Raw genomic sequence first — 26,190 nt, 5'->3', positions numbered from 1 at the left:
GTACCACCAGCACCTGCACAGCCCCTGGCAAAGTGAGAGGAAACCAACAGAAGTGTAACAACTAACATTTCCTAAGCTGAGCATTTCTTCCAGTTTACAGATAACTGGGAGACACACAGAGGTAAAGCAACCTGCCCAAGAACACACTGCGACCTAGAGACAGAGCAGGGACTGAACCCAAGCAGTGTGACTCTAGTGGTCCTACTCTCAACCATGATACTGTCCCGGAAAAGAGGAGAGGGAGAAAAGTGAAGGGGAACTGGACAGCTGTCTTCAGGAATCACAGTGATTTTCATCGGACACACCCAAGCCCACTGGGAATGCTGTCCAAGGCTCTGGCCTGGGTGAGCAGAAGAAATGTATACAAAGAAGGCTAAGGAAAAGGTGAACGGAGTCAGGCCTTGCTCACCGAAGCCCAGCAATGAAGGCTGACAAAAGGCTCCCAGAACCGGGAGGGCGAGTCACAAAATGAGTCTCTTCTGGACCACTTAACCTCACAGGGCGACGGGACAGCAGGAGCCTGGGGGCTTGTTCCAAGTGCCCGCTGTGTCAGGTACCAGCTACGCGGCCTGGTACACTTCAGATTCCCGTTTTATAATCGAAAGTAGAAAATGAAGTTTGGGCCTGAAGCACGGCTCACAATCCGGCATTCAAGGGCTGAAGATTTCCACGTTGGTTGGCTACACTTGTTATCTGGGAGATTTCATATAAGAATCAGCATTTCCTGCTTCTGTTGAAGACTGGAAGCTCAGGCAATCCCCGGGCCCATGAGTCTGCATGTCAACCAGTCAAGTGGTTGGTGTCTGGTCTCAAGAGACCAAGAATGTCTCTCGTTCACCCACAGTCCCCACCTCTTGCTATTCTTGCCTTGACACTGAGCCAACTGTCACTTGTCATTTTAGATCGGCCTCCTTTCGCAGGCTTGCCTCCCCTGCCTGGCCCCTGCAGGCCCCTGCATTTATAGCCCCTGCACAACAAATGTAACTGGAGGGGACAGTCCCAGGCCCCTTCTGCCACGATTAGCGGGATCCTTGGGATATCTGTCCCTCTCGACAAATTCATTTTCCTAGTTGTAAACGGAGCTTTACCTTTCTGTCAAAATTTCTGTGAAAACCAAATGAGATGATAAAATAAGAACTTGCTTTGAAAACAAGATGTTGCACTAATGCCCCTCTAATGGACCTCCTGAACCTTCCTTGAATGGGCTCTTACAGTTTATAATAGTGAAAAATCTAGAAATAACCTGTGTCCAATAGGACAGTCGTTTAGAAACCATGAAATGCTAGGTAGTCTCTAAAAGTGAAAATGGTAAGATTCCAGTGTACATGTCCAGATGGAAGGGTGCCCGTGACAAAGTAACTGAAAAAAAATGCAAACATTCTGTACATTAAGGCATGATCTCATTTTTATTAGCAAACATCATTATATGTGTACATATTTTTGTATATAGAGAGAAATTCTGGAAGCGTACTCCCCCACCTGTTTGAGAGTTATCAATGGGCTATGGGATGGGGAAACGCTCACTGTTAACTCTGATGTACTTAGGGTCGTTAGCGACTTGAATGAGCATGTCTGCCAAGGGTGGCAGTGTGCTAAACGTTGGGGACACTCTCTCATCTTCCCAGCCCTGCTGGGTGGGTGTTTTCATTTCCATTTGGCAGGTGAGGAATCTGAGGCTGAATCAAGTCACCTGCTCAAGGTCACACAGCTGGTATTATAATCAGATTAAGACTCCTAAACACAAGCTTTTCCCACCACATGCCAAGTCCTCGTCTATAACATTATGCTTTGGAAAAAAAATAAACCCTCAAACCTTAAAATAACTTAAAAAAATAAAAGCCATTGTGTCATGTAAGCCCCAGGCTCTGGGCACTCTCCACTTCAGGAATGACCAGGCTGGTGGCACTCTCAGGGCTGGAGGACCACACGTAGGTTCCCCTCCACCAATTTCCTCACGGGGCAGGAAGTTGTATTAGCAGAATTCTTGTAAAGTGGCTCTAACGGACTTGGCCATCATTTGTTTCACAGCCACTGAGGGCCTACAGAGAATCTGGGTACTGGCTGGTAGCTAGTAATCTATAAACAGGTGTGAAAATAAGTTATTCCCTTTCTTTCTGGAGTGGATGGAAATTTCTAAATAAAACTCGAATGTAATGTAGTTGGGGGAAAAAAGCATGTCCGGAAGCTCTTGGACAAAAGCAACTGTCATCTTTTGATATTTATTTGTTCATTTACTCACTCATTAAACGTCTCCTTGATGATTATTATCTACCAGCCCCTAAGGCTCCTGTGAAGAACAATACTTACATGGCCCCCGCCTTCATGAAGCTCCAGTCTAAAGGTGGAATTTAAACCAGGACCCCCAAGGTCCACCATTCACTCCCAGAGGAATATGCTCTGCAGAAGTCAGGGTGACCTGGGTTAAAATCCAACTCTCTGGGCTTCCTGGTGGCGCAGTGGTTGGGGGTCCGCCTGCCGATGCAAGGGACACGGGTTCGTGCCCTGGTCCGGGAGGATCCCACATGCCGCGGAGCGGCTGGGCCCGTGAGCCATGGCCGCTGAGCCTGCGCGTCCGGAGCCTGTGCTCCGCAACAGGAGAGGCCACAGCAGTGAGAGGCCCGCGTACCGCAAAAAAACCCCACAAAAAACCAAAAAAACCCACACCAGACCTGGATGCTTTAAGTGGGTAAATTGTATAGTGTGTGAATTATACCTCAACCAGACAGTATAAAAACACCCAAAACTTCAGGAGGCCTCAGGTCACTGGGACCCTGCCTGGGGGGATGGGGGTGTGGGGAGGGAAGCAGGGCCAAGGTCCTATAGACTTGGCTGCAGGAGTGTCGGGACAGCCGCTCCCGGCTGAAATGTGTTCATTTCCCCATCCCAAGATCTGACTTTGATTGAAAAGAACAACAGTCCTCTCAACAGCTGGAGCCTTTACCAGTAAAGAGAAAGCCAATGTATGCAGAAGAAATTAAACACCAGATGGTGGCAGCGGCGGGGTGGGGGGTGTTAGAAAGGACTCCCCAGAGAGAAGGAAAGAGCTTGAAAAAGGCAGAAGGTGCAAAAAAAAGCCATCTATGATCCCTCCTGGAAGGACAATGTTATCAGACATTAGTTTGACATTCCCAGAGGTGAAGGAACAAACTTGCTCTTTCATTTCCTTCCTGATGGCTTTTCTTCATCAGGGACTGAGATGCTCAGGTGAGCACAGCATGTAAAGTACCTGGGAGAGTTAGGGAGGCCATGTACTGACCGGGAAAGCCAGTAAGCCGGGAACCAGGAGTGTGGCAATTAGGTGCCTAAGGAATCTATTCAAAGATAAAAGGTGACTGCATGTGGGTTTTTAGAAGAAATAGTTTAAGACACAGATACATGATTATAAAGATGCACAAGTCTAAATTCTGAGGTTAAAAATAGTACCTTTGGCATAGTCCCTTTTTTTGGTAAATTTTAAAGAGAAACAACAGCCTTTAAGTATGATGTTAAACTGGAAGATATTCAAATTATACTTAACATCCTTTTTTTTTTTTTCTGGCCGCACCACACAGCATGTGGGATTTTAGCTCCCTGACCAGGGATCAAGCCTGCATCCCTGGCACTGGAAGCGCACAGTCTTAACCGCTGGACCCCCAGGGAAGTCCTCATTCTATTTTTATATCAAGTTCTATCTCAGGAATACAGGAGTCCTAAGACGAAGATCTACCACCTCAATCGTGAGTTACAGAACATCTGTGCTAAGTGGGAGACAATCTCTGGTTCAACCACCCTCTACTCACAGAGGAAACAGGTACGGGAAGGGAGTCCATGGGGAAGCCCCTGACTCTCCACCCTGACCCAATTCCCCAAAGTGTGAAACAGATCCCTTTGAGAAGCCACCCCATGGACATTTTATACATACTGGTTATGCAGCTTAATGTGTATTTTATTTTATTTTGGCTGCACCGCTAGGCATGCAGGATCTTAGTTCCCCAACCAGGGATCGAACCCGTGCCCCCTGCAGTGGAAGCGTGGAGTCTTAACCACTGGACTGTCAGGGCAGTCCCTTAATGTGTATTTTATTTTACATTTTTAAAATGTTTATTTATTTATCTTTGGCTGAGTTGGGTCTTCGTTGCTGTGCATGGGATTTCTCTAGCTGCAGTGAGCAGGGTCTACTCTTCGTTGTGGTGCGTGGGCTTCTCATTGTGGTGGCTTCTCTTGTTGCAGAGCACGGGCTCTAGGCATGTGGGCTTCACTAGTTGTGGCACGCGGGCTCAGTAGTTGTGGCACACAGGCCCAGTTGCTCCGCGGGCATGTGGGATCTTCCCAGACCAGGGCTCGAACCTGTGTCCCCCGCATTGGCAGGCGGATTCTAAACCACTGTGCCACCAGGGAAGCCCCAATGTGTATTTTTAAATAATGTGTATTTTACAATTAGGACACCAAACTTGTAACTTCACAAATACTAATGGTCAGAATGAGGTGAAATTATAAAAGGTGGATTTCAAGTTGATTTAAAATATTAGGTGGTGATGGTTGTATAACACCGAATGTACTAAACGTCACTGAACTGTTTACTTAAAAATGGTTAAAATAGAAAATTGCTATATTTATTTTTACCACAATGCAAAAAAAATAAAATAAACACGAGGTAAAGAACAGCTTCGGTGGCAACAGATCTAGGAAAGAACTGTGTGGCAGGAGTGACGTTTAAGAAGCACTCCAGTCCTCACGGGAAGTGGCACCTTGCAGGAGCACTATAACAACCTGGAGCACTGAGTTACCCCTTTAGCACCGAGACAGTCACTCTGAGGACAAAGCTGAAACGATGCACCACCGAGGGAGCCACAGAGTGGTAGGCTCCCTTCCCTAGAGCCTAGAGGACAGCATGCAAACCGTGTGTGATGAGACTGTGTAGGTTAACTAAAGCACACTGATTTGCTTTTACGGAGTTACTTCTCCTTGGGAGTAGTTAAGAGAAAGGGCTTGGAAGTCAGGCAGACCTGGTTTGACTCTCAGTGCACACCACCTTCCAGGAGCAACCCAATTTCTTTTTAGTTTGATCCCAGTCTTATTTTTAAAATGTGTGTAGGAAAAAGACTTAATGAAATCTAATAGTAACTTTGGACACAGGGGAACAAGGTCGTGAGGGAAGGAGGTCTTGGTGTGCTGCCGCCATTTCTTCTGCCTTCATTCTCTGCGCCTGGGATAGAGCATCTGGAGGTTCACAACCTCTGTGGTCCGTAGGAGCCACTAAGAGGAGGGTCCAGGGAAGAATTTGCCATTTTCAGTGGAAGACAAGTGGCGGTTACTGGCTATGATGATTTTGTACTTTGGATCTAGATTTACTGCACCTTTCTTTATAGTAAGACACCAACTGATTAAAAAATAATCCATGAGGGAATTCCCTGGCAGTCCAGTGGTTAGGACTCCGCGCTTTCGCTGCCGAGGGCCTGGGGCTCAATCCCTGGTGCGGGGACTAAGATCCCACAAGCCCTTGGGTGGGGGGGGGTGGGGATGGGGGGCGGGGAATCCATGAGACAGATATGAAGAGGAGCATTTTAAGAGGTGCACTCTCTTTGAAAAAAGGATCAAACTGTTGAACTCAACATACTAGATACGTTTGTAAATAAACTTATGGCATAAAAAAACAGTAACTTTAGTTATTTTTTTTTGGGGGGGATTGTTTTTTAAACAACCCGATTTTTTTTTTCAAATAAAGTATTTTTATTTATTTGGCCATGCCATGCAGCATGCAGGTTATTATCTGAGTTCCCTGACCAGAGGGATCAAACCGTGCCCCCTGCAGTGGAAGCACGGAGTCTTAACCACTGGGCCACCACGGGATTCCACAACCCAATTTCTTTTAACCTCAGTTTGCTCATCTGCTAAATGGGGATGAAAACCGTAGCTCCCTCCCAGGGGCGTTATAAAGACTAGAGCATATAATGCGCATCGAGTGTTTCCCACAGCACTAGGATGGTGGTGAACAGTCAATGAACATTAGCTAGGACAATTACTGCATAAACATTTCATGGGCTAGTACCCAGTACAACCCCCACTGGGAAATGCTACTCCAGACACACCCCACACAGAGCGACTCTGATGAGAAGGTTGAGGCCTGGCCCACCCACAGGCCATTGCTGGTTGCATGCCCCTAGACAGGCACCAGCTTCACAAAGACTCGTCTCCCGGAGGATGAGGATGGCAGTGGCAGGTAAGGAGCAGACAAACTTATAATTCAGCCAGAGGGCCTGGGACTCCTGGCCCAGGGGCTGACTGAATCTGCAGTTCACAGAGGTTTGAGGAGGCCCAAGTATGGGCCTCACTCAGAGAGTGACCTAGAATTACTGAGTTGTAAACCCAAGAAATCTTAGAAATGCCCTTCTGTGACCCTGTTCTGAGGTCCAAATGAGGGGAAAGGAGCTGCAGCACTTTGGTCTGGAGTCCTGAAGACCTAGAGAGGAAGAGCCCCAAGCTCTGGGCCTCAGTGCTCGCTGGCTGCCTCCCCAGGCGCAGGAACTCCACAGCAGGAAGGGACGTGCACTCACAGGTCTGGGCTAGCTCTGCAAGGTGGCAGCCACTACTGGCAACAGAAGCACAAAAATGAAGGCTGCCAAAAAACTTTAAAGCGCCTCCCTATTAGCGGGGATGCTGAGAAGAATGCAGGATGATAGAGAAGGCAGTTTTCTGGAAGAAATTCTCTTTCGGGAGCCTGGGGTGGCCCCACTGCATGTTAACAGGTAATTCCGGAGTGCCCACCCCTTCTTCAGGCGTGCCGCCGACTCCTCCAGCCCCCGGCTGCCACCTACCCCAACAATCAGTAACTCTGAAGACAACGTCAGTTCTTCTCAAACAGTTTAATAGCAAATAAACAAAGGAAGGTACCACACTTGGCAGATACAAAATGACTTTTTGTCCGTGTGTCTGTGCAATTAAAACAGATTTAGGTTCCCCATTGGGACAAAAGGAAAAACACACAGAAAAGGAAGGAGATTCCTTTTAGACACATACTCCCTTGCTCGAAACTGTTAACAATTTTTTTTCTTTTTTAATCCACTACACAAACTCTGTGATCAGGTCAGAAAAGCGACAAGGGCTCTTCTTGCCTTTTTTTAAAAACCATTAAAGTAAAATTCATAATTTTCTACATAGTACAACACAAGTTCACACAAAAAAGACATTTTCTTTTGCAAATCAAAACAGGAAAGAAAGGAAAAGCTCAAACAAGGTAAAGAAAAAGCATTTCTACGGCTGAATCACGACTTTGAGTTGATTGAATCCCATTGTTGCTGCAGAACAGACTGTGCGTTTGGTCATAGTGGCAATTTTTTTCTCTTCACATTGTGAAATCACTTTACATTGTTTTCTAGTAGAAAAGGCAAAAAACTGTACAAAACCCCTAGTGTTAAATACAACGTTTGTACCAATAAAAAACTCACACAGGTTTGTCTCCAAAATGTAAAGTTTCTTTTTTTTTTTTCTTTTTAAATTATTCACAAAAAGCAGCTGGAAATCAGAAAGGCAGCTGCCGCTCCAGGGTCTCAAATCCATTAAAACCACCACAGAACAATTAAAACAATCAGAGAGAAAAGGAAAAGGAAACAACGTCCAACGTTTGGCATTTGGTTTTATCCACAGGTTTTCCCAGAGCTCCTCTTGGAATTGAAAGCAAAATATATTGGCAAACATGGGTTCTGAATACACAGGAAGGGGAGCCTCAGCGCCTTCTGCCAAGAGAGGCAGCTCTGTGCAGTCAGACTGTGGGGTGCACGGCAGTCTCGCTCAGGCTGGGGTTCCTGGCCTCTTTCCATCCAATCACCCCTTCGAAGAAATTAAGCAGCCTACCATACACTGGGTCTCCACCTGGCCGCCCTTCCCTTCTAGTAAGAGTGGCTTCAAGCATAATTAATACTAGGCAACCTGCCAGGTCCCAGAGCAGAAACTCTGCCGAGATCCCTTCCTTTATCAACTCCAGCATGGATGATGCTAACAGTGCTTCTACCTTCCCACCCCCCTCCCCCCAGTCCCTTGGCTACCCCTCTCCATCCTTCCCTGGAAATCCTACTTCGCAGCTCTCTCACCCACCAGCAGCTTAGGCCTGGGTGGGATCTATCCCAAACTCCTCCCTCTGCAACCTCGTACCTCCACAGATCCATCGTGTGACCTCTCATCTCCTCTGACCTCTCCCTCTGCCCTTCACATTCTTACTCAAGTCCCTAAGACCCTGAGGCTGGATGGTGCCACAAGAGAGGAGGGCAAGTTCCCCTCGGGGAACCAAGGAACTGGCTTGCCTGGCACCCAGGGACAGTAGCTATTTGGCTCTTCACCCAATTAAAACAAAACAAAACAAAACAAAACAAAAACAAAAACAAAACCAAACCCGCCCTAACCCCCACCCCACTAGCTGAGCAAGAGCCGAGCTGCAGTGAGGAGCCAGTGTGGGGTGGCTGGTGCCCAGGGCTGTAAACAGTGTGAAGACTGTAGTATTGTGCTTGTCACCTAGGAGAAGCGCTGCAGATGTACTGCCACTTCGGGCGCAGACGGCCTCCTGCGAGTGGCTAAGAGCGCACTCCTTCTTCGGCGCTGAGGGTGCTTACTAGCCTCTCGCCCACCCACAGCCGCCTTCTGAGTTCTACCTCTGCCCCTGTGCCTCTCTGGACCCCCTTCCCACCCGCCTCTGAGCAGAGCAACCGGCCTCCTGAAGGCCCCGCCGAGACCCGGAGGCCATATGAGGTGACAGTCTAAGTGCACAGGCAAACGCTCTAAGGGCAATAGAGGAGAAAGTTGCCACTTCAAAATAAAAATAATACAATCTTGGAAAAAAAAAATTAACCCCACATCAATTTAAAACAGCTTCTTTGAAACCCTTTTAAATCGGTCAGTTTCTGCACAAACTATAGAAAACAGAGAGGTGAAGGTGATATATACGAAGGTGTGAAGAAACAGCAGGAAACATGCAAAACTTGTTTTTTCTGGGCATAATCTTAGTAGGAAAGGAAAAAATTCAAAACAAAAACACAAAAACAATACAAAAACAAAAAAATCAAAGCATCACATTTTGCTGTGGAGACTGTGGGAAGAAGCATGGAGGTGGGCACAGCAGGGCTGAGGGGAAGGGGCCAGAGGGCTCTGCAGACTCCCGGCAGGGTTGCTCCAGGGAAGAACCACACAAGAAAAAGGGCTGGCTGCGGCCCAAACTGCAGCCGGTGGTCACAAAGGAAAAAGGGTTCAGGTGTTTTCTGCAGTTGAGAACTCAGAAAAACAAAAATAGGAACACATGCGGTCTCCTCAAGCCCCACAAACTATATCAGCAAAATGTGCTCAGGAGCCTCAAAGGTTTTAGTGACATCTTTTATTTCATTGTTTACTTCAAAGTTGTCTTTAAAACTAAGCACACAGAGAAACAAAGCCTAGAAACAGACTGGCTGTGTGTTCACAGAAATACAAACACCACGCGGTATGTGCTAGTAGGGCTGCTCTGAAGACAATTACAAAGAATTGGAATCACAAAATCAAGTGGTTATCTTATGAAGTTCTAGAAAAATAGATTTTTTTATATTCAAATGCAAGTTTAAATATTTCCCCTTCAGCAGTCGTTCTAGCAAAACCAATTTGGCAGCACAAAAGAAAAAAAAAAGGAAAGAAAAAAGAAAAAACAAAGAAAGAAACAAACATAATAAAAATACACGTCAGCATCAAAGGTCAACACAAGGTCAAAGGTGAGAGTTCAAGCATCAGAGAAGCTGAAGAGACAGGGATTTGGACGATGTACTTGACGCCACATCGACATGCTTTAGGCACAACGATGAACAAACGGCAGGAATCTAGAAAAAAAAACAAACCAGAAAGAGGGAGACCCACTGAGTTACACAGAGCAATACATCCAAACGAAGAGAGAGAGAACAGGAACACTCACTGTTGTACAGCCCTGAAATGAGGAGGCGGGCGGGGCAGGGGCTGGGCAATGACAGGGAACTTTTGCACATGCTAACAATGGACACAGGGAAAAGTCAAAAAAGGACATGGAGGACACCAAGAAAACATCCAACTGCCAGAGACAGAGGGAACCTAAGGCTTGGATTTCCCCAGAAGTGCCCAAACACATCCGAAAAGGTCTCTCCGGTGGAGCAGAGCCTCAGCCTCTCCCTCAACCCCTGGTCAAGACTCAGGGAGAAAGTCAAAGCTGCAGGCTGGGGTGGGGAGAATTCTTTAGGGAAGAGGGCCAGGATTTCTCCTCAATCCTATGCGGATGGCCCTTTGTTCCCGGAAATCCAAGCTCTTAGCTTCCACGCAGGCCCTGGCCACTCATGTTGGACCCGGGAGACAGTGTCTGGCTGCATTCAAGGCAAATCACTTTCATGATGAAACCCAAGTAAGAAACAGAACTACAGCAGAAAACACACTTATACACGAGACCCCCACACAACAGAAAAGGGCTGCTTAAGACTTGACTGCGAGTCTCCACTCTCCGAGCTGACGCTTTCACACCATGAGACTTGTAGGGAAGCAGCTTCTTCACAAAACCATCTTTGGCCTAGGGAGAGAACTGTGCTCAAGGGCAGCACTGCTGTGGGAATTCGCTGGGCGGGGGACAAGAGAACAGAGGGAAGTGCCTGGGCTCACCAGCTGGCCGCTGTGGCAGCCCAGGGCCCTGCTGAGGTGCACGCTTCTTTTAGAAACAAGAACCCACAAGCAGGTATGAAACCTCAGAGTGTGGTATCAAAGTGGGCTGATTACACCTTTACCTTTCATGTCAATAGGGAAGGGGTTTCATAAGGTCCCGGAGCCCAGGGCAAATCTGTGTACAAATAATAGTGAACTGGGGGAGGAGGGAGAGAAAGGGAAGAAAGTGGGAAGAAGAGTGGAGTTCTGGGCTTTGGAAAACCCCACAGTGGCCAAGGAGGAAGACAGAACAGGTTAGCGATCACAGCACCGGCAGCACCCTGGGGAGCACAGCTCTCTCCTCCGCCAATTCACAGCATTAACTCCTTCCCCCTCTGGCAGATTAGCTGGGCTGCAAACGGCCACAGAAAGTCAGTAGTTTCAATCATACACAGCACCCTGTGTGTACAACAATCACATTCTGGATTCTACAAAATCCTGGCCTTTTCCAGAGATATAATTTAGGTAATAAATATTCTCCACCCCGGAGCTGTATAAAACTTCTATAAAAATAGAAACGACATTCTTGGTTCCAGCTGGTTGGGATTCAGAACAGCGCCTCCCCAACCTAGCATTTTTTTCTTTTTTTGTTGTCTTTTTTCTTTTTTATTTTTATTTTTTGCATTTATTTAAAAAATCCCATCATGACCCTGGAAGCCTTTGGAACAGTTTTATCCTTGAAACACAGGACACATTTCTCCCAGTGCGTGGAATTCAAGTTTACGTGGTTCAGCTTAAGAAGTACGTTTCATGTTTCTTAGAGGACAACAGACCCAAGTTATCACTATGAGAAGGGAACAGCTGTCCCAGCTTCAATGGGATAATCCAACACCACCAACTACCTGCACAACAGCAAGACAGTCAATCCTTGTCTGTGGCCCAAATGGACAGCATGACAAGGAGAGAGCCTCCATCTGACTTAATAGCAAACCAACCCCTTTAATCTCACCTCTGCTGCTAGGGGTCAGGACTGATGTTTGTGAGGTTTAAGATCCCAGGGACCCAGCCCCTGGCCTTGGCTAAAGATCGTATATTAACAGGGCCACCTCTGCCCAGGTACACATTCCCAACAGCGTGTCCCTTCTGGTTCTCCACCCCTGCAGCATTTCTGGGAGCAGAGGCAGAGCCCAGAGGCTGTGTGGGTCACAGGCAAGGGCTGCAGTGAGACCTGTGGGAGGCAGCAGGGAGCTAACTGTAAGCACGAGGACAAAAACGAACACGGTGATGCTGAGGTAAATGAACACTAAATCCATATGGAGGTTGTAAACGTCCTGTTGTCTCCTCTGTCGCCAAGAGCAGAAGATGGGGCTGGAGCGGGCAGAAGAGGGGCCTGCCTCCGTTTTGACACTACATCTGGGACATCTCAACCAAGGAGGCAAACATGGATTTCTTAATCCTTTTAAGCACTGAGTGCTGGCCACTGGCAAACGCAGCACTGGCTTAAAGGGACCTTATGATTCAGGTACACCAAGAAGCAGGCTCCTCCTCCCCCAGCTTGATGGCTTTTGATCACTCTGCTCAGGAGAGGTGCTCCCTTCAACTAGATGCTGTAAGCCCTTCTTGGATCTACCCTCGTGAGAAACCTGTGGCTGGGGATGGAAGAGACATTCCTCGCTGTGGTCAACCATAAAGAAGAGACCAGACAGTGTCTTCCCCGGAGGCCTTCTTTAAATGGACCTGGTAGAAATGGCCACGGTCTAATAGTTTGGTGTTGAAATAAACTAAAAACAATCTCTTTGACCGGCTGCTGCTTCCTAACAGCCACCAGGCAGGAGGGCAGGGCCAATCCAACACCAATGGCTGGCTGGGAAAGCTGGTAATGGGTGATATATCCCTGCTTTTTGCATATGTCAGGCTAATTTAACAGGTGCTTTATTTCCAGAGAATTGTTAGCCCCTTCTTAGGAAAGAGGGGCAGAAATCCCAGACAAGAATCTAAAAAATAGGTGGCAAGAACTCAGTATTTCCACAGAAGGCAGCTATGGAGGAGTTTTAGCCTCCAGCTCCCGGGGCTGCTGGGTGTCAAGTCACTCTCACTCTCCAAAGCCAACCCCACCTCCTCCACCCCGCAAAAGCTCTTGGATGTCAGTTCTCATTTCACCCACTCTCGTGCTCAGGAAGATTCTGGGGGTCAATTTTTTGTTTCACTCAGTCCTCTCTCTTCGGGTAGTTTGGGGCAAATTCTGATCTTCTTTTTTAATGTTTCTCCATTCCCCCTCCTCCCCCAGGGCAGTTTGATGTTGGTCCTTCTCAACACACTGGTTACAAACACAGCAAACTTTTAAATAAAGAAAAAAAACTCAGGATATGGCACCTAAACTCCAAAGTAAAACACTGGAAACCAAAGCACAAACTTGTCCTCTGTACGAAGCGAAATTCCCACAGAAGGCAGTAGCCGAGTCTTCAGGGCAAGCTGTGCCTGCGAGAGTGGCAGGGATCAGGGTCCAGGGCTGTCAACACACAGCCTTAGGGCTTCGAATCATTAAGGGTGCTCCTCCCCCACTTACCAGAAGACCCTCTCACTCCAGTCTCAGAGGGGAGCACGCTCAGTAGGGCTTGCTGTCATTCTTCGAACGTTTGAGCTGCACTTTAAGCCGCTTCATGCCAATCTGAAAGCCGTTCATGGACTGGATGGCAGCTTGAGCCGAAACAGGATTGTCGTAACTTACAAAACCTGTGTGTCCAAGCAGAAACCTAGGTGAGGGGCATAACGAGGCAGGAAGATTCTCAATCTTCCTTATGCAAGAGATACCTTAGGAGCTTAGTCTCAAATCCCAATTTTTCTCAGCAGGAACAAGAATTCTTGAAATTATATCACATGAAATAAATCAGGTTCCTAACAGCAGCAGTTGACATCTACACAGTACCTTAAAGTTTTTTTGGCCAAGCCATTTTCCATACATTATTTTTACCTCTGGAGTGACAGTGTGGGTACAAATCATCATTCCCACTACAGAAATGAAAACACTGAGGCTCAAAACGAGGCAATGCAACCTGCCAGAGGCTAAGTTAAACTACAAACTCAAACGCAGCTCTCCTGCTATCAGCCCCTTCTCCCCCTTTCTCTGCTCTCAGCCCCTCCTCCCCCTTTCTAACTGGTGAACGTGCTTAGCTCTCCCGACACCAGAAGAAACACCAACGTACCAAAGCACTTGCTCAGGTTTGTCTGCTTGTCTATGAAAACCTTGGCAGACACGACATTCCCAAAGGGCATGAACATCTGCAGCAGGTCCTGGTCTCCAAACTCCTGGGGCAGGTGGTAGATGAACAGATTGGCTCCTTCTGGACCTTCAAAATCCCCATTGATTGAACAGGTCAGTGTCAAGCACACTCATCCCCTGCACCGACTCTCATTTCCACCTGTGTTACAACTCGCAGCATCCCAACCAACAGAAATTCACCTGGAGAACTAAACAGATTCTCTAAATACAAGGCAGGGGGCTGAAGGGTGATCGCTGAAACAGGTTCCTGCCCTCTTTCCCGTTCACCATTCTCAATCTCTGTCTCATTGACAAAGGTCAGAATTCGACCTTGTGGGAGGATGGTGTGCTGGGACAGTAAGTAGGCAGATTTGCGTGTGGTGCAATAAAACCAGAGACTACAGGGTTGTAGAGGAACAACAGAAAAGGAGGTAGAGATTATAAATAAAACAGGTTTCAAAATTGTGCCTAGAAACAATAGGGACAGCAAAGAGATTGGTAATTGCCAGAGGCAGGTGGGGCAGGGACCTACTATAAAGAGACATGAGGGAATTTCTAGGGATGATAGAAATGTTCTACATCTGTGGCAGCAGTTACGTGACTACGTGTGTTCGTCAGAGCTCACAGAGCTATATTCCCAAAAGGGTGAATTTTACCTTATGTAAATTGTGCCTCAGTAAAAACATATTTTTTAAATGTGCCTATGATAAACAACTAAGCTCAGAACTAGAATATGCTTTCCTCTTCAACCATTTACACTCACTGATTTCCTGGCCAAAGAAGAGGTGTTTTCTTTAAAAATTTTTATTGGAGTATAGTTGATTTACAATGTTGTGTTAGTTTCTGCTGTACAGCAAAGTGAATCAGTTATATATATATACACACATATATCTGCTCTTTTTTAGATTCTTTTCCCATTAGGTCATTCGAGTACTGAGTAGAGTTCCCTGTGCTGTACAGTAGGTCCTTATTAGTTATCAATTTTATATATAGTATGTATATGTCAATCACAATCTCCCAAATTATCCCTCCCCACCCCCTTTCCCCCTGGTAACCATAAAGTTTGTTTTCTACATCTATGACTCTTTCTGTTTTGTAAATAAGTTCATTTGTACCATTTTTTTAGATTCCACATATAAGTGATATCATATGATACTTGTCTTTCTCTGCCTCACTTCACTTAGTATGATAATCTCTAGGTCCATCCATGTTGCTACAAATGGCATTATTTCATTTCTTATGGCTGAGTAATATCCCATTGTATATATGCAGCACATCTTCAAAACAGAGTTTTATTACAATCGCAGTCCAGCCAGTCTCCAGCCACCCTGGCCTCCCTGCTGTTGTCAAACACATACAGAACGCTGCTGCCTCAGGGTCTCTGCACTTGCTGTTCCTCTGCCCCATTACTCTTCTTCCTCTAGATATATGCATGGCTTCCTTCCTTCCTTCAGGTCTTTACTTAAACATCAACTTAGAGAGACCTCCTTCTCTCTGTAAAATGCTATCTTTCTGGCACTCTCTATTCCTCCTTCCTGCTGCTCATCATTCTTCAGAGCACCATTTGGAACACCTCATGCTTCTGTTTACTGTCTATCTCCAGAGTTCCATCAGTTCCCCCACTACCACATCCTAGGGCACATAAATGTCCAATTCAGAGCCGGTAAGGATGCACTGCACCAAGGCTCCTTGCTGCTAAAGCAAGAGAGGATACTTGTCTATTTCCTACATTAGTGCTTAAATCTTGCCAGCTCCTGGTTAAGGAAACCCAGTCATATATGAGCACAGAGATGCTGGCAGCACCTTCTATTCATACAAACCACTTTCAGGCCTCTTTCTGCTTAAAAAGCCTCTCCTGAATTAATACCATTTATGTCAAGGCACATACTTCCCACTCCATACTTCCCACTCCATCAACTCTTCCTGTCTCATCACCCTTCAGTTTGTCCTCAATTAGGAAAAGCATAGATCAGAAAGTGAGGAAAATGCCAAATGACAGAGCTATAAGGGACACCTAGACAGAAGATAACCTCTGACAGATTTATAATCCACAGAGAAGACTTCCTAACAAAAACAGACTGCCAGTGCTCGCTTCGGCAATGCATATACTAAAACTGGAATGATAAAGAGAAGATTAGCATGGCCCCTGGGCAAGGATGTTGTGAAGTAAGCCGGAAAGAGAAATACAAATATCGTGTATCAACACATATATGTGGAATCTAGAAAAATGGTACAGATGAACCTATTTGCAAAGCAGAAATAGAGACAAAATGTAGAGAACAAATGTGAGGACACGGTGGGGAGGGGCGGCGCGGGGGTGGGGCACGAAATGGGAGATTTGATTGACATATGTACGCCGCTTGGTATGAAACAAGATAACTAGTGAGGACCTGCTGTACAGCACGGGGAACTCTACTTGGTGCTCTGTGGTGACCTGGATGGAAGGGAAATCCGCAAGGGAGGGGATATGTGTTTACATATGGCTGGTTCACTTTGCTGTGCAGCAGGAGCTAGCACAACATTGTAAAGCAACTATATCCCAGTAAAAAACAAAAACAAACAAAAAAACAGACTGCAGACTGCCAAATGGTGTCAGACACAATAAAGCCAATATGTTTCTTCATCTAAAAACTGCAGCCCCATCTCAGGAGAGAATACAGAGGTTCTGACCTGAGCCACATCCAGAAAGCAGATCACAGTTTCTCAGTCTACCCTTGACATTGCCAAAGAGAAGTGTTTAAAAAAAAAAAACAAGTGTTGGCCTGACCACCTACATGGCTCTCCGGGGCTTTGCCCTGCTTTTCAGTGCTGGTCAGGTGGAGCACCCACCCCTGTCCCTGACTCCAGTTTCCCTTGGCACTCACCTTCCTTCTGGCTTCCAGCAGCACCAATACTCTGCTGTGTCAACAAGTTCTGGTTGTACAGAGTGGGGAGCGCCGCTGCAGCATATTGCTGGATCCCCGAGTAGGCCTGCGTGAGGGCCTCCATGGTGCTCCCAGTGCCATTAGAAAGGCCACTGCTGCCCAGCCCACCATTTAAAGCAGCCATCCCTTGGTTGGGGGTGAGGGTGGGGGGAAGAGCAGGATTAACAGATTGGAAAGACTCAAGCGATACCAAAGACAAACTCCAAAGTACGCCCTTTCATCTCCTTAGCTTCTCCCTGAGGAGGAATATTCCTCCGACTGGTCAGATTTTAGGACACTCACCAGGCCTTGTAGCTAATGGGGACATTTAAAAATGCCACACCCAGGTGCAGCTCTCCCCATTATCTTCTTCCAATCTGTGCGAGAAGTGATACCACTTATACGACTTGCCCCATTTTTTTCTTTGGCTTTGCTGCCATTTTCTCACAAAGAGCTGGAATGTGGCAAAATAAGAGTCCCAAGACTGGGGACTAAAAGGGATACATATAGTCTATGACAAGATGTGGGCAAATCCTATCATCAAAATAGCTGCTAACATTTACTGAGCATGTACTAGTTGCCAGACACAGTACTAAGTAATGTGCTCAGCACTTTATCTATGTTCTCATTTAACTTAATAACCCTCAAAGTATTCTACTCCCACTTCACAGATGAGAAAATGATCTTAGAAAGGTGGTCTTAAGTTACAGGTAGTTAAGGGGCAGAGATGGGATTTAACTCAGGTCTGACTCAAACTCCCATGATCATTTCTAACTTCACTGGGCCACCCCAATCATTCATTCTAACGGCACTCCTACCAGAGTTGTTTAAAATGTGCTATCTGCACAAAGAATGGCTCGATGACATTCAGGGACTGGCCCTCACCTGCCAAAGAGCTGACGTTGAGGCCTGCTGTTGCTCCAGCTAGTGTCTGTAGGGCTCCAAGGGAGGCGATGGGATTGACAGAGCTGCTGCTGCTGGAGCTGGGTGAGGACCCTGCTGTCAGACATCCATGAGTTAAACTCAGACCAACACTTACCTTCTCAGGTCAACAGGAACCAAAGCACAAGTTATGTTACTCAAGTATTCTCTTTATAAAGAGGTTTTTCAGTTACTGATTTCCCCCCCCCAGCTATTGATTTTGATAACTGTCCCTGCAGGACATAGAAGCAAGTGATGATTACAACCGACTAAAAGCTACGAGATTTCTCTTAAGTCAGAAGATGACATTTGAGGGCTTCCCTAGTGGTGCAGCGGTTAAGAATCCGCCTGCCAATTCAGGGGACATGGGTTTGAGCCCTGGTCTGGGAAGATCCCACATGCCGCGGAGCAACTAAGCCCGTGAGCCACAACTACTGAGCCTGTGCTCTAAAGCCCACGAGCCACAACTACTGAGCCCGCATGCCACAACTACTGAAGCCTGCGCACCTAGAGCCCGTGCTCCACAACAAGAGAAGCCACCTTAATGAGAGGCCTGTGCACCGCAATGAAGAGTAGCCCCCGCTCACCGCAACTAGAGAAAGCTGGAGTGCAGCAACAAAGACCCAACACAGCCAAAAATAAGTAAATTAATTAAAAAAAAAAAATGACATTTGAAAATTTACTGTTCATGATCTGACCCCTTTGGAAATGGGTGTTAACTACTCTCCAGAATGACATACTCCTCTCTTGGGATTCTGCCCAAGGCACACAAGGGCACAGTGGCCCTATTATACATGCTTACCTGAACTGGTGAGTACGCTGAGGGGACTGCTGGATGTAGTGAGAGCATTGGTACCACTTGGTGTGTTCTGAGCTGCACTAGCTGCAGCAGCTAGTGCAGCCAAATTCTGTAACTGCATTGCATTTAACCCTGCAACATCCAAAGCAAGAGATCAGCCAACAGATAAGGGTGCCTCATATCCACTCCAGCAATGACCGTGCACACTGGCAGAAGGCTGGTCCCAAAGAGGAACTGTTCTAGATACAGGCAATACTACAGAGCTCCAAAAAGATTCAGATCTCACTCAACTCATTCAGAAACTGAACATTTCCTCAGATAACAGATGTCTAATCCAATAGCATACCAGCCCAAATGGATGGGCAATTAGGAAACCAGAAAAGAGGGGTGGATTCTGTGTTCTACCATGGAGCCCGGTGTCTAAGAGAGCAATGCCAAACCCTGTGGAAGAGAACGAGTCTGCATCTGAGCCCCTCACTCACACTTTACAGGGGATCTGTTCTCTGCAATGGAGGTGAAAACGCAGAAAATGTAGTAGAGATCCAGAAGGCAATGGAGGAGATGACAGGGGGATACACGTGAAAACAGCAATAGTAGAGAGAACAAAGAAAAAACCACCACCTGAATAGTAGATTAATTATCAGAAAAAGAAGAGAGAAAAAACACTGAGGAAAAGACTTCCAAGTAGAACCTAGGCAACACAGGTATAAGCAGAGCAAGAAATCTGAACTGCACTGACAATGTGTGGCAAACTTTTACTAGATAATGAAAGGCAGATGGGTGAGGGTGGAGAATTAATGAGAATAAAAAGGCTACAACACAGATTTACAATCTAGCAACTTTTTGAAAACACAGCAAACTTTAAGTCCCTGGGACAAAAATGAACCACTGCAGTTTTCCTAAGATCATCCCTTCCTCAGATGCACCTGCCTAGCCCTATCTCGCTGCAGCAGGGCAGAGGGAGGCAGCTCTGGAATGGTCCCCTCCCTGCTTCCTTAACTTTCCTGACAGCCCCTGCCTCAGGTTTGTCTGTGGAGTCTCCTTTTGTTATAAACTCAGGTATTTGGTAATTAAGTTTTCTGTGCATGTTAACACCAAAAAAGGTAATTCACCTAAGAAATAACATGTGTAAGACAGTAACTGCCTGGGTTCTAGCAGCTTCACGGAAAGCCATGGACATAGAAGCCATCTTAGACTTTTCCTCAGAGTCACTGAAAAAGTCACTTTATTGTGGAAATAAAGAATTCCTGCAATTTTCTCCTTATCAAAGTAGCTGCAGATAGTCTGCAGATGCTAACAGCTCTTTTCCATCTTCCTCCTTAATAGAGACTTAAGGGGGTAGGGAGCAGCAGACAACTGCAGAGCAATATGATATCAACAGCTAAAAGAGCCACCTTCTACAGACAAGGTAGTTGAATCCTAGGAGGTTCATCTTATGTCAGGTTTATGTAATGAGTGGGAAAAAAAATTTTTTCTGCACAAACGGTAGAAAACCCTCAGACTGTTGTCAGCCGGGTCTGCTGGCTTGGCTGCTGCTGCTCCGCAGCAGCAGTGAAACACTTACCTCCCATTGGGTGGAGGCTGCTCAGGGTGTTGAGGTTCCCAGAGGAGGCAGTCTGCTGAAGGAGCTGCAAATAAAGCTAGACATTACACCAAAAACAGAACAAGAGTGAGAGTGAGGGCTGGTTCTGCACCTGGGGTAACTCTACAGCACAGCAAAGCGAGAGTGCAGAGGCCCCCAGAGAAGAAAGTTGAAGACAAGAACCCAAGCCAACACAACAAAAACATAAGGCTTATGACAGCACAGGACAACACAACACAGCTAAAGCCCTGGCCCAGAAGACAGTTGTGTTTGTTGAGTACAAAGCCAAGCTCAAGTCCCTGGCAACAGAATGCAGCACAGCAGAGGACAGAGGTAGAGGAGAGAACTAAACTCAACTCAAGCAGCCATGTAGTCCACTTAGAGGAGTGTCTGCATATTAGTGACTGCCATTTCTAGTTCCTCTCCCAAATGCTCCTTTGTTAGGTCCACACATCTTATTTTGTAACTTGTTCCCACCTGGAGACCTAATTTCTGCTTCACGCAACTATTTAAAATACCAAACCTGACCATTTCAGAGTATTTCTTGGAGTCATCCTTTACCGGCCACAATGAACCTGTGACTAGATCAATCTTGTCATAACTAGAATGCTACACATTCATCTAGCCTCATTCATCTCACTGTTGCAGATGACCAAGTGATTGCTGGATCAGTCCATATCCGTTCAGCGTACATTCTCTTTCAATGGTTGTTCCATAACAAATAAAACAAGAGGACCTGTCCATGAGCTTATGACCTCCATGACCTTACTCTGTACCTTAGCAAACTGCAACCCTCATCTAACCAACCTGCTGAAACCTTTTGTTCCATTCAAACCCAATCACTGTTCCTTATGAACAGATGGTATTCTGGTTTCTGGATTCTTTATTCAATCTGTTATTCATTCCCATAAACATCTGACCTGGTTCCTCTGTCATCAGGAATCTCTCTATTCCACAAGTGTTTCAGCAAGTCCACAAACCTCCAGAGGCAGAATGAAAAAGTGTCCATACACAGAATATTTACCAGCTTCTGAAAGGGGTCTGCTACCTCAAAGATTAAGAACTACCTGCTCTAGTTCTAAGTCCACATATTCCAGTACCTCATAATTAATGATGATGCACTATCACTTTCACAGTCCATTAGCACTCACATGTCTTCATTTCTGTCTTCTTAAATACTTTGGGCAACGAGTTCAGTCCCAACTGGTGGACTGTGCATATTGTACTTGGCACTTCACTTCCTCCCTAAATGAGAAGAGCTCTTAGGGCGGGGATCATGTCTAACTGAAACGAAGAGACCACAGCTCTCAACACACACCATCATGTGCTTGCTAGATGTGGCAATGACAACAAAATGGGGAGTCTTCCCTAAAAGAAGGCTCCAAAACTCTCCAAAAGCAAATGCACATCATGGAGATAATTTTCTAGGCATTATTTTGGCAGAAGACCGAAAATCTCTCTGAATTTTCTCAACTTACAAGCAATGTTCTAGCACCGAGAAACAATTTAATTTGTAGGAATATAACAACCATCTATACTTTTTGACTTCAGAGAATTACTAGTGAGGGTAAACTGGGATTTCTTCTAACATTTTAAAAACATGGAAACCAGAGGGAATCAAATTAGCCAAAACCTAGTACTGGGGGACAGAAAACATTGCCTTTCTTCTGTTTCCATATAAAATAATATTTTAAAGGATGAGGAGTGAATGACTATATTTCTATGTGTATATTTCTAACTATCCATACTAATCTAGTAGTTTCACCATTTATTTTCCTTCCTTGGTAACTTCACAGATGACTTGCTCTTTCTGATTCAAAGATGAGGCAGTTTTAAGTGTCTTGTGCTATCTGCAATTCTTTTAAGGGTTAAAGCAGTGATAATCCCCCGTAATATACATTGCAGATCTAATAAATCTAACCAATTGGAGCCTGCCCGTCTTCTGGATTCGATGACTCAAACACAACAAGAGAGAAATCAAAGGAAACCTATTTACTATTTAGTGAACTCAAATATACACCTGTAATACTCATTTAATAATGTCCATGTTAATCTCTTGATCTCTCAGTCAGCGGAATCATTTACTATCATACTCTACAGGGAAGACTCAATAAGAATTTTAAGGATGCCCTCTACAATCTACTAGAAAGAGATATGGAGAAAGAATATTTGGTAGCTAAGATTTCCTCAGGAATTTTTTTTCTTGGGGGCAGGGACATATGAGATGTTCCTAAATTTTTTTATTAGAAAATTAGGATTTCACTGTAATTTGAGCAGAAGCTCAAGATATAACCAAAGATGCGCGATGAGAGAGAGAGAGTGTGCGTGCACACAAGACTAACGTGACAAAGAACATTTCATTGCCTGAATTTTTATGTAAAATTTTGATATGCTAAAAGTTGTGACTGCCATTATGTATGTTAGCTAGGGACAGTAGCAGAAGAAACAGCTGGGAGCTTGCACAGCCTGCAGAAAGCAAACCACAAAGACTCACTGCTAAATACTGGGGTCCAAGAGTATTTAGACCAGCAAGGTTTCCCCACACAGATGCTGCGCTGATCTGCTGCATCTGCTGCTGGAGTTGCTGGGCCATTCTCTTCTGCTCTTTGTCCTTCTGTGTATCAGCAAATTTTACCACCATGGGGGAAGAGCAGCCCTATGAAAACACCAAAATCAAAGGGTCAAAATCCTCATTCTGGGTGAAGGGAAAAATCCTCCTTTCTAGTGACACACAGGCTGCATTCTAATTTCATTCACTGTCAAATGATTCTCTTCCTGATAGACACAAGTGGCAAGACATAATTCAGTTTAGTTCCAATACGCTAATTTTAAAGAAAGCACCAGTTTTTAATTTAAAGATGTCTGGCCTTCTTAACTTTTAGGGCAATCAAATGCTATACATGCTACTGGGCTTCGACTGTCAACTGTCCTACCACTCTCAGTCCAAGGAACTTCCCCCTTTCGTTCATCTGCCCCTACCTCCATGGTCTGTGCTTGGTGCATTGCCTTGATAGCTGTCTGTGCCATGGCTCTTGTTGTGAAGGTCACAAACGCACAACCTGGTAAGAGAAGAATCAATAACTCATCCATTCATTTGTTTAATTATTTATCTGACTTACACTTACTGAGCACCTACTGTGTGCCCAAGTACATGCTAGCAATACAGACATGGTTCCTGCCTTCAGGGGTTCACGATCCAGTGGAGAATACAGATATGTTATGACAGAGTGATACGTGCTTTAATGAGAAACCAGGGATGCACACAGGGGAAAAAGTGCTTGAGGGATAAAGGAGGAATCATATTCTCTAGCTTCTCTTGTAAAAGAAGTGTTTCCGTTTTGGCATGGAGAACCTCTCCAAGGACTGAAGCAGAGAATTTTAATACATGACACTTAAGTGCAGAATGTAGACTCCTTGAGGGAACTGGGATCAACTGATAGTTGTTGTGACGGGACCTAAATATACAACACCAAACCCAACCCTCTCCATCATGACAGTGCCATGTTGGCTAGAGATCACCGGTTTCCACTGATCCAATTAAAAAGAGACTCCAAATTTAAGATGAGTACTTTTAAAGGCTAAAAATGTACCCACCTCGGCTCAGGCCATCAGGTCCCCTCAATATCCGGCATTCTTCAATCTGTCCGAATGAAGAGAACATGACTCGGATGTCATTTTCAGTGCACTTCTTGGATATCATACCAATAAACAGCTTCCTGTCTTCCACTGCTAAGACAGTAAAAAACAAAAGGCTTGAACGTTACTACTACAAGAGGTAGTGCAGCACAGAGCTCTGTGCCTTTATACCAGATTTCACCGATTTTAAGATACACATTTTTCCCCCATAATTTAGCACCTACTCTTACAATCAATGGTATCTTAAAATTATAATTGGAACCATTTAGACGAAATATAGTAGCTTCATGATCTTGTGAAAGTTACTTAACCATTCTGTACCTGTTTCCTCATGTGATTAATAGAGATAACTGAGTTTACCTCAAAGGTAGCTGTAAGTATTAAATGGCAAGTACTCAGCATCTTGCCTAGCACTTAGCAAAGTTTGCTCTCATTAGCAATACTATTGTACCAAAGAAGGACGAGGTTTCATACTTAATTGATATGACAAGAGAAACAGAACACAAATCTCAGTGAATGTAACTGTCCACTTTCATTTTCTGGTTATTCTCTTGAGGACTAAGTTTTCCTTCCTAATTTGTTCAGTTCCCCATTTCACTCCAGTTCAAAAGAAATTACGTTGATCAAAGGCATTCCAGTTCACTCTAAAATGTTCTTGTAATATTTCCCTGTCAACTCTGACTTATTTGCCATACTTATTTTAAAGAAAAGGACAGACAAGTTAGATAACAGATTATTTACAGCACTGATTCACTACCTTGCACCATAAACAAAAGTTAACTCAAAATGCATTAATTCTGAGTAAGTAATGGATTAACTGAATGCAAGACCTGAAACCATAAGGCTTGGTAAGCTCCTTCGCATGGGTCTTGGCGATGATTTTTTTGGATTTGACACCAAAAGCAAAGGCAACAAAAGCAAAAAATAAACAAGTAGGGCTATATCAAACTAAAAACCTTCTGTACAGCAAAAAAAACCCCAAAAAATCGTCAACAAAAAAAAAAGGCAACCTACTGAATAGGAGAAAGTATTTGCAAATCACGTGTCTGATAAGGAGTTAATATCTAAAATGTATAAAGAACTTGCAGAACTCAACAGTGAAAGAAAAACAACTTGATTAAAAAATGGGCAGTGGGGGCTTCCCTGGTGGCGCAGCGGTTGAGAGTCCGCCTGCCGATGCAGGGGACACGGGTTCGTGCCCGGGTCCGGGAAGATCCCACATGCCGCGGAGCGGCTGGGCCCGTGAGCCATGGCCGCTGAGCCTGCGCGTCAGGAGCCTGTGCTCCGCAACGGGAGAGGCCACAGCGCTGAGAGGCCCGCGTACCGCAAAAAAAAAAAATAAACTTATTTATTTATTCATTTATTTTTGGCTGTGTTGGGTCTTCGTTGCTGCGCGTGGGCTTTCTCTAGTTGCGGCAAGCGGGGGCTACTCTTCATTGCGGTGCGCGGGCTTCTCATTGCGGTGGCTTCTCTTGTTGAGGAGCACGGGCTCCAGGTACATGGGCTTTAGTAGTTGTGGCTCGAGGGCTCTGGAGTACAGGCTCAGTAGTTGTGGCACATGGGCTTAACTGCGCTGTGGCATGTGGGATCTTCCCGGACCAGGGCTCGAACCCGTGTCCCCTGCATTAGCAGGCGGATTCTTAACCACTGCGCCACCAGGGAAGCCCTGTACTGCATGTTTAAAAGTTGCTAAGAAAGTAGACCTTAAAAGTTCTCATCACAAGAAAAAAAATTTTTTGTAACTATTTATGGTGACAGATGTTAACTAGACTTACTGTAGTGTCGTTTTGCAATATATACAAATATTGAACCATTATTTTGTACAACTGAAACTACCATGTCAATTATATCTCAAAAGATTAATTACAGCACAATAAAATCCAAATGCCATGAGAACAGCAAATACACGACAAGAAACCTCATAAGGGGAGGGCTTTATATACTTGCTTACCATTGTTCTTCTCACTGTCGGCAGGTTTCATCTGTATAGGATGATGCATCTAAAAAGGAAAACACATGAATATTACTATTGAACACACCAAAGGAATTCAGAAACATAAATGAAGACTCTACAGGAAATACCAAAACTGACCTTAAGAGTTGTCTCTGAACTCTCGCCTGCCTCATTATTTCCCCTCCACAAAATATCAAAATAGAATGTGAGTCAACAAGTCAAAATTCTCTTGGTTGAAAGAGAATTACTTTCAGCCTATCTTCTTTGAAACATTCCCTTTATGTCCTCCTTTACATCAATTCCTGTGGCAGTCACCCTTTTCCCCAAATGGTTTTCAGTGTGTGCCTGAAATGTATAAGTATGTTCCATATGTCAAAACCACCACAGTTCCACTTACTAGTAGGAGCTTTCTTACCCCTGGGAGGACCTTCATGTTGTGAAGAGCATTCTGAGCTTCTAATGCAGCTTTTCGGGTGTAAAATGTAACAAAACAGCACCCTGCAATAAACAACACTTCAGGAAATCAAACCAGTCCTTCGAAAGCAGATA

At 45.3% G+C, this 26,190-nt stretch overlaps 1 protein-coding gene, 1 non-coding gene and 1 pseudogene across 26 annotated transcripts in view; 2 read left to right on the top strand and 1 right to left on the bottom strand.

The window, feature by feature from the left end:
* Window positions 1–4,810: 4,810 nt before the first annotated feature.
* Window positions 4,811–5,647, top strand: LOC113625145 (cytochrome c oxidase subunit 7C, mitochondrial pseudogene; annotated as a pseudogene).
* A 1,176-nt stretch (window positions 5,648–6,823) lies between these two features.
* The window catches only part of CELF1 (CUGBP Elav-like family member 1), a 71,842-nt gene continuing 52,475 nt past the window's right edge, over window positions 6,824–26,190 (bottom strand). For 4 of the 25 annotated variants that reach the window (XM_027114743.1, XM_027114728.1, XM_027114744.1 and 1 more), the window contains 11 exons: window positions 26,039–26,139; window positions 25,639–25,687; window positions 23,646–23,780; window positions 23,031–23,110; window positions 22,546–22,707; window positions 20,034–20,109; window positions 18,473–18,601; window positions 17,635–17,748; window positions 16,711–16,896; window positions 13,791–13,934; window positions 6,824–13,320 (listed from right to left, as the gene is read on the bottom strand). In XM_027114743.1, coding sequence (XP_026970544.1) covers window positions 13,193–13,320; window positions 13,791–13,934; window positions 16,711–16,896; window positions 17,635–17,748; window positions 18,473–18,601; window positions 20,034–20,109; window positions 22,546–22,707; window positions 23,031–23,110; window positions 23,646–23,780; window positions 25,639–25,687; window positions 26,039–26,139 — 1,304 coding nt within the window. In that variant the 3' untranslated portion in view covers window positions 6,824–13,192. The other 21 variants (XM_027114722.1, XM_027114721.1, XM_027114724.1 and 18 more) reach the window with 21 other exon arrangements.
* On the top strand, window positions 15,933–16,039 carry LOC113625248 (U6 spliceosomal RNA). Its single transcript, XR_003434588.1, has one exon. It is a non-coding gene; the product is annotated as a U6 spliceosomal RNA (small nuclear RNA).

This window comes from Aethalodelphis obliquidens, unplaced genomic scaffold, assembly GCF_003676395.1.
Source record: "Aethalodelphis obliquidens isolate GAN/ISIS:26980383/991018 unplaced genomic scaffold, ASM367639v1 scaffold14, whole genome shotgun sequence".
Lineage (NCBI taxonomy): Eukaryota > Metazoa > Chordata > Mammalia > Artiodactyla > Delphinidae > Aethalodelphis > Aethalodelphis obliquidens.
The sequence above is the reverse complement of the archived record's forward strand: the minus strand, read 5'-3'. Positions and strand labels throughout refer to the sequence as shown.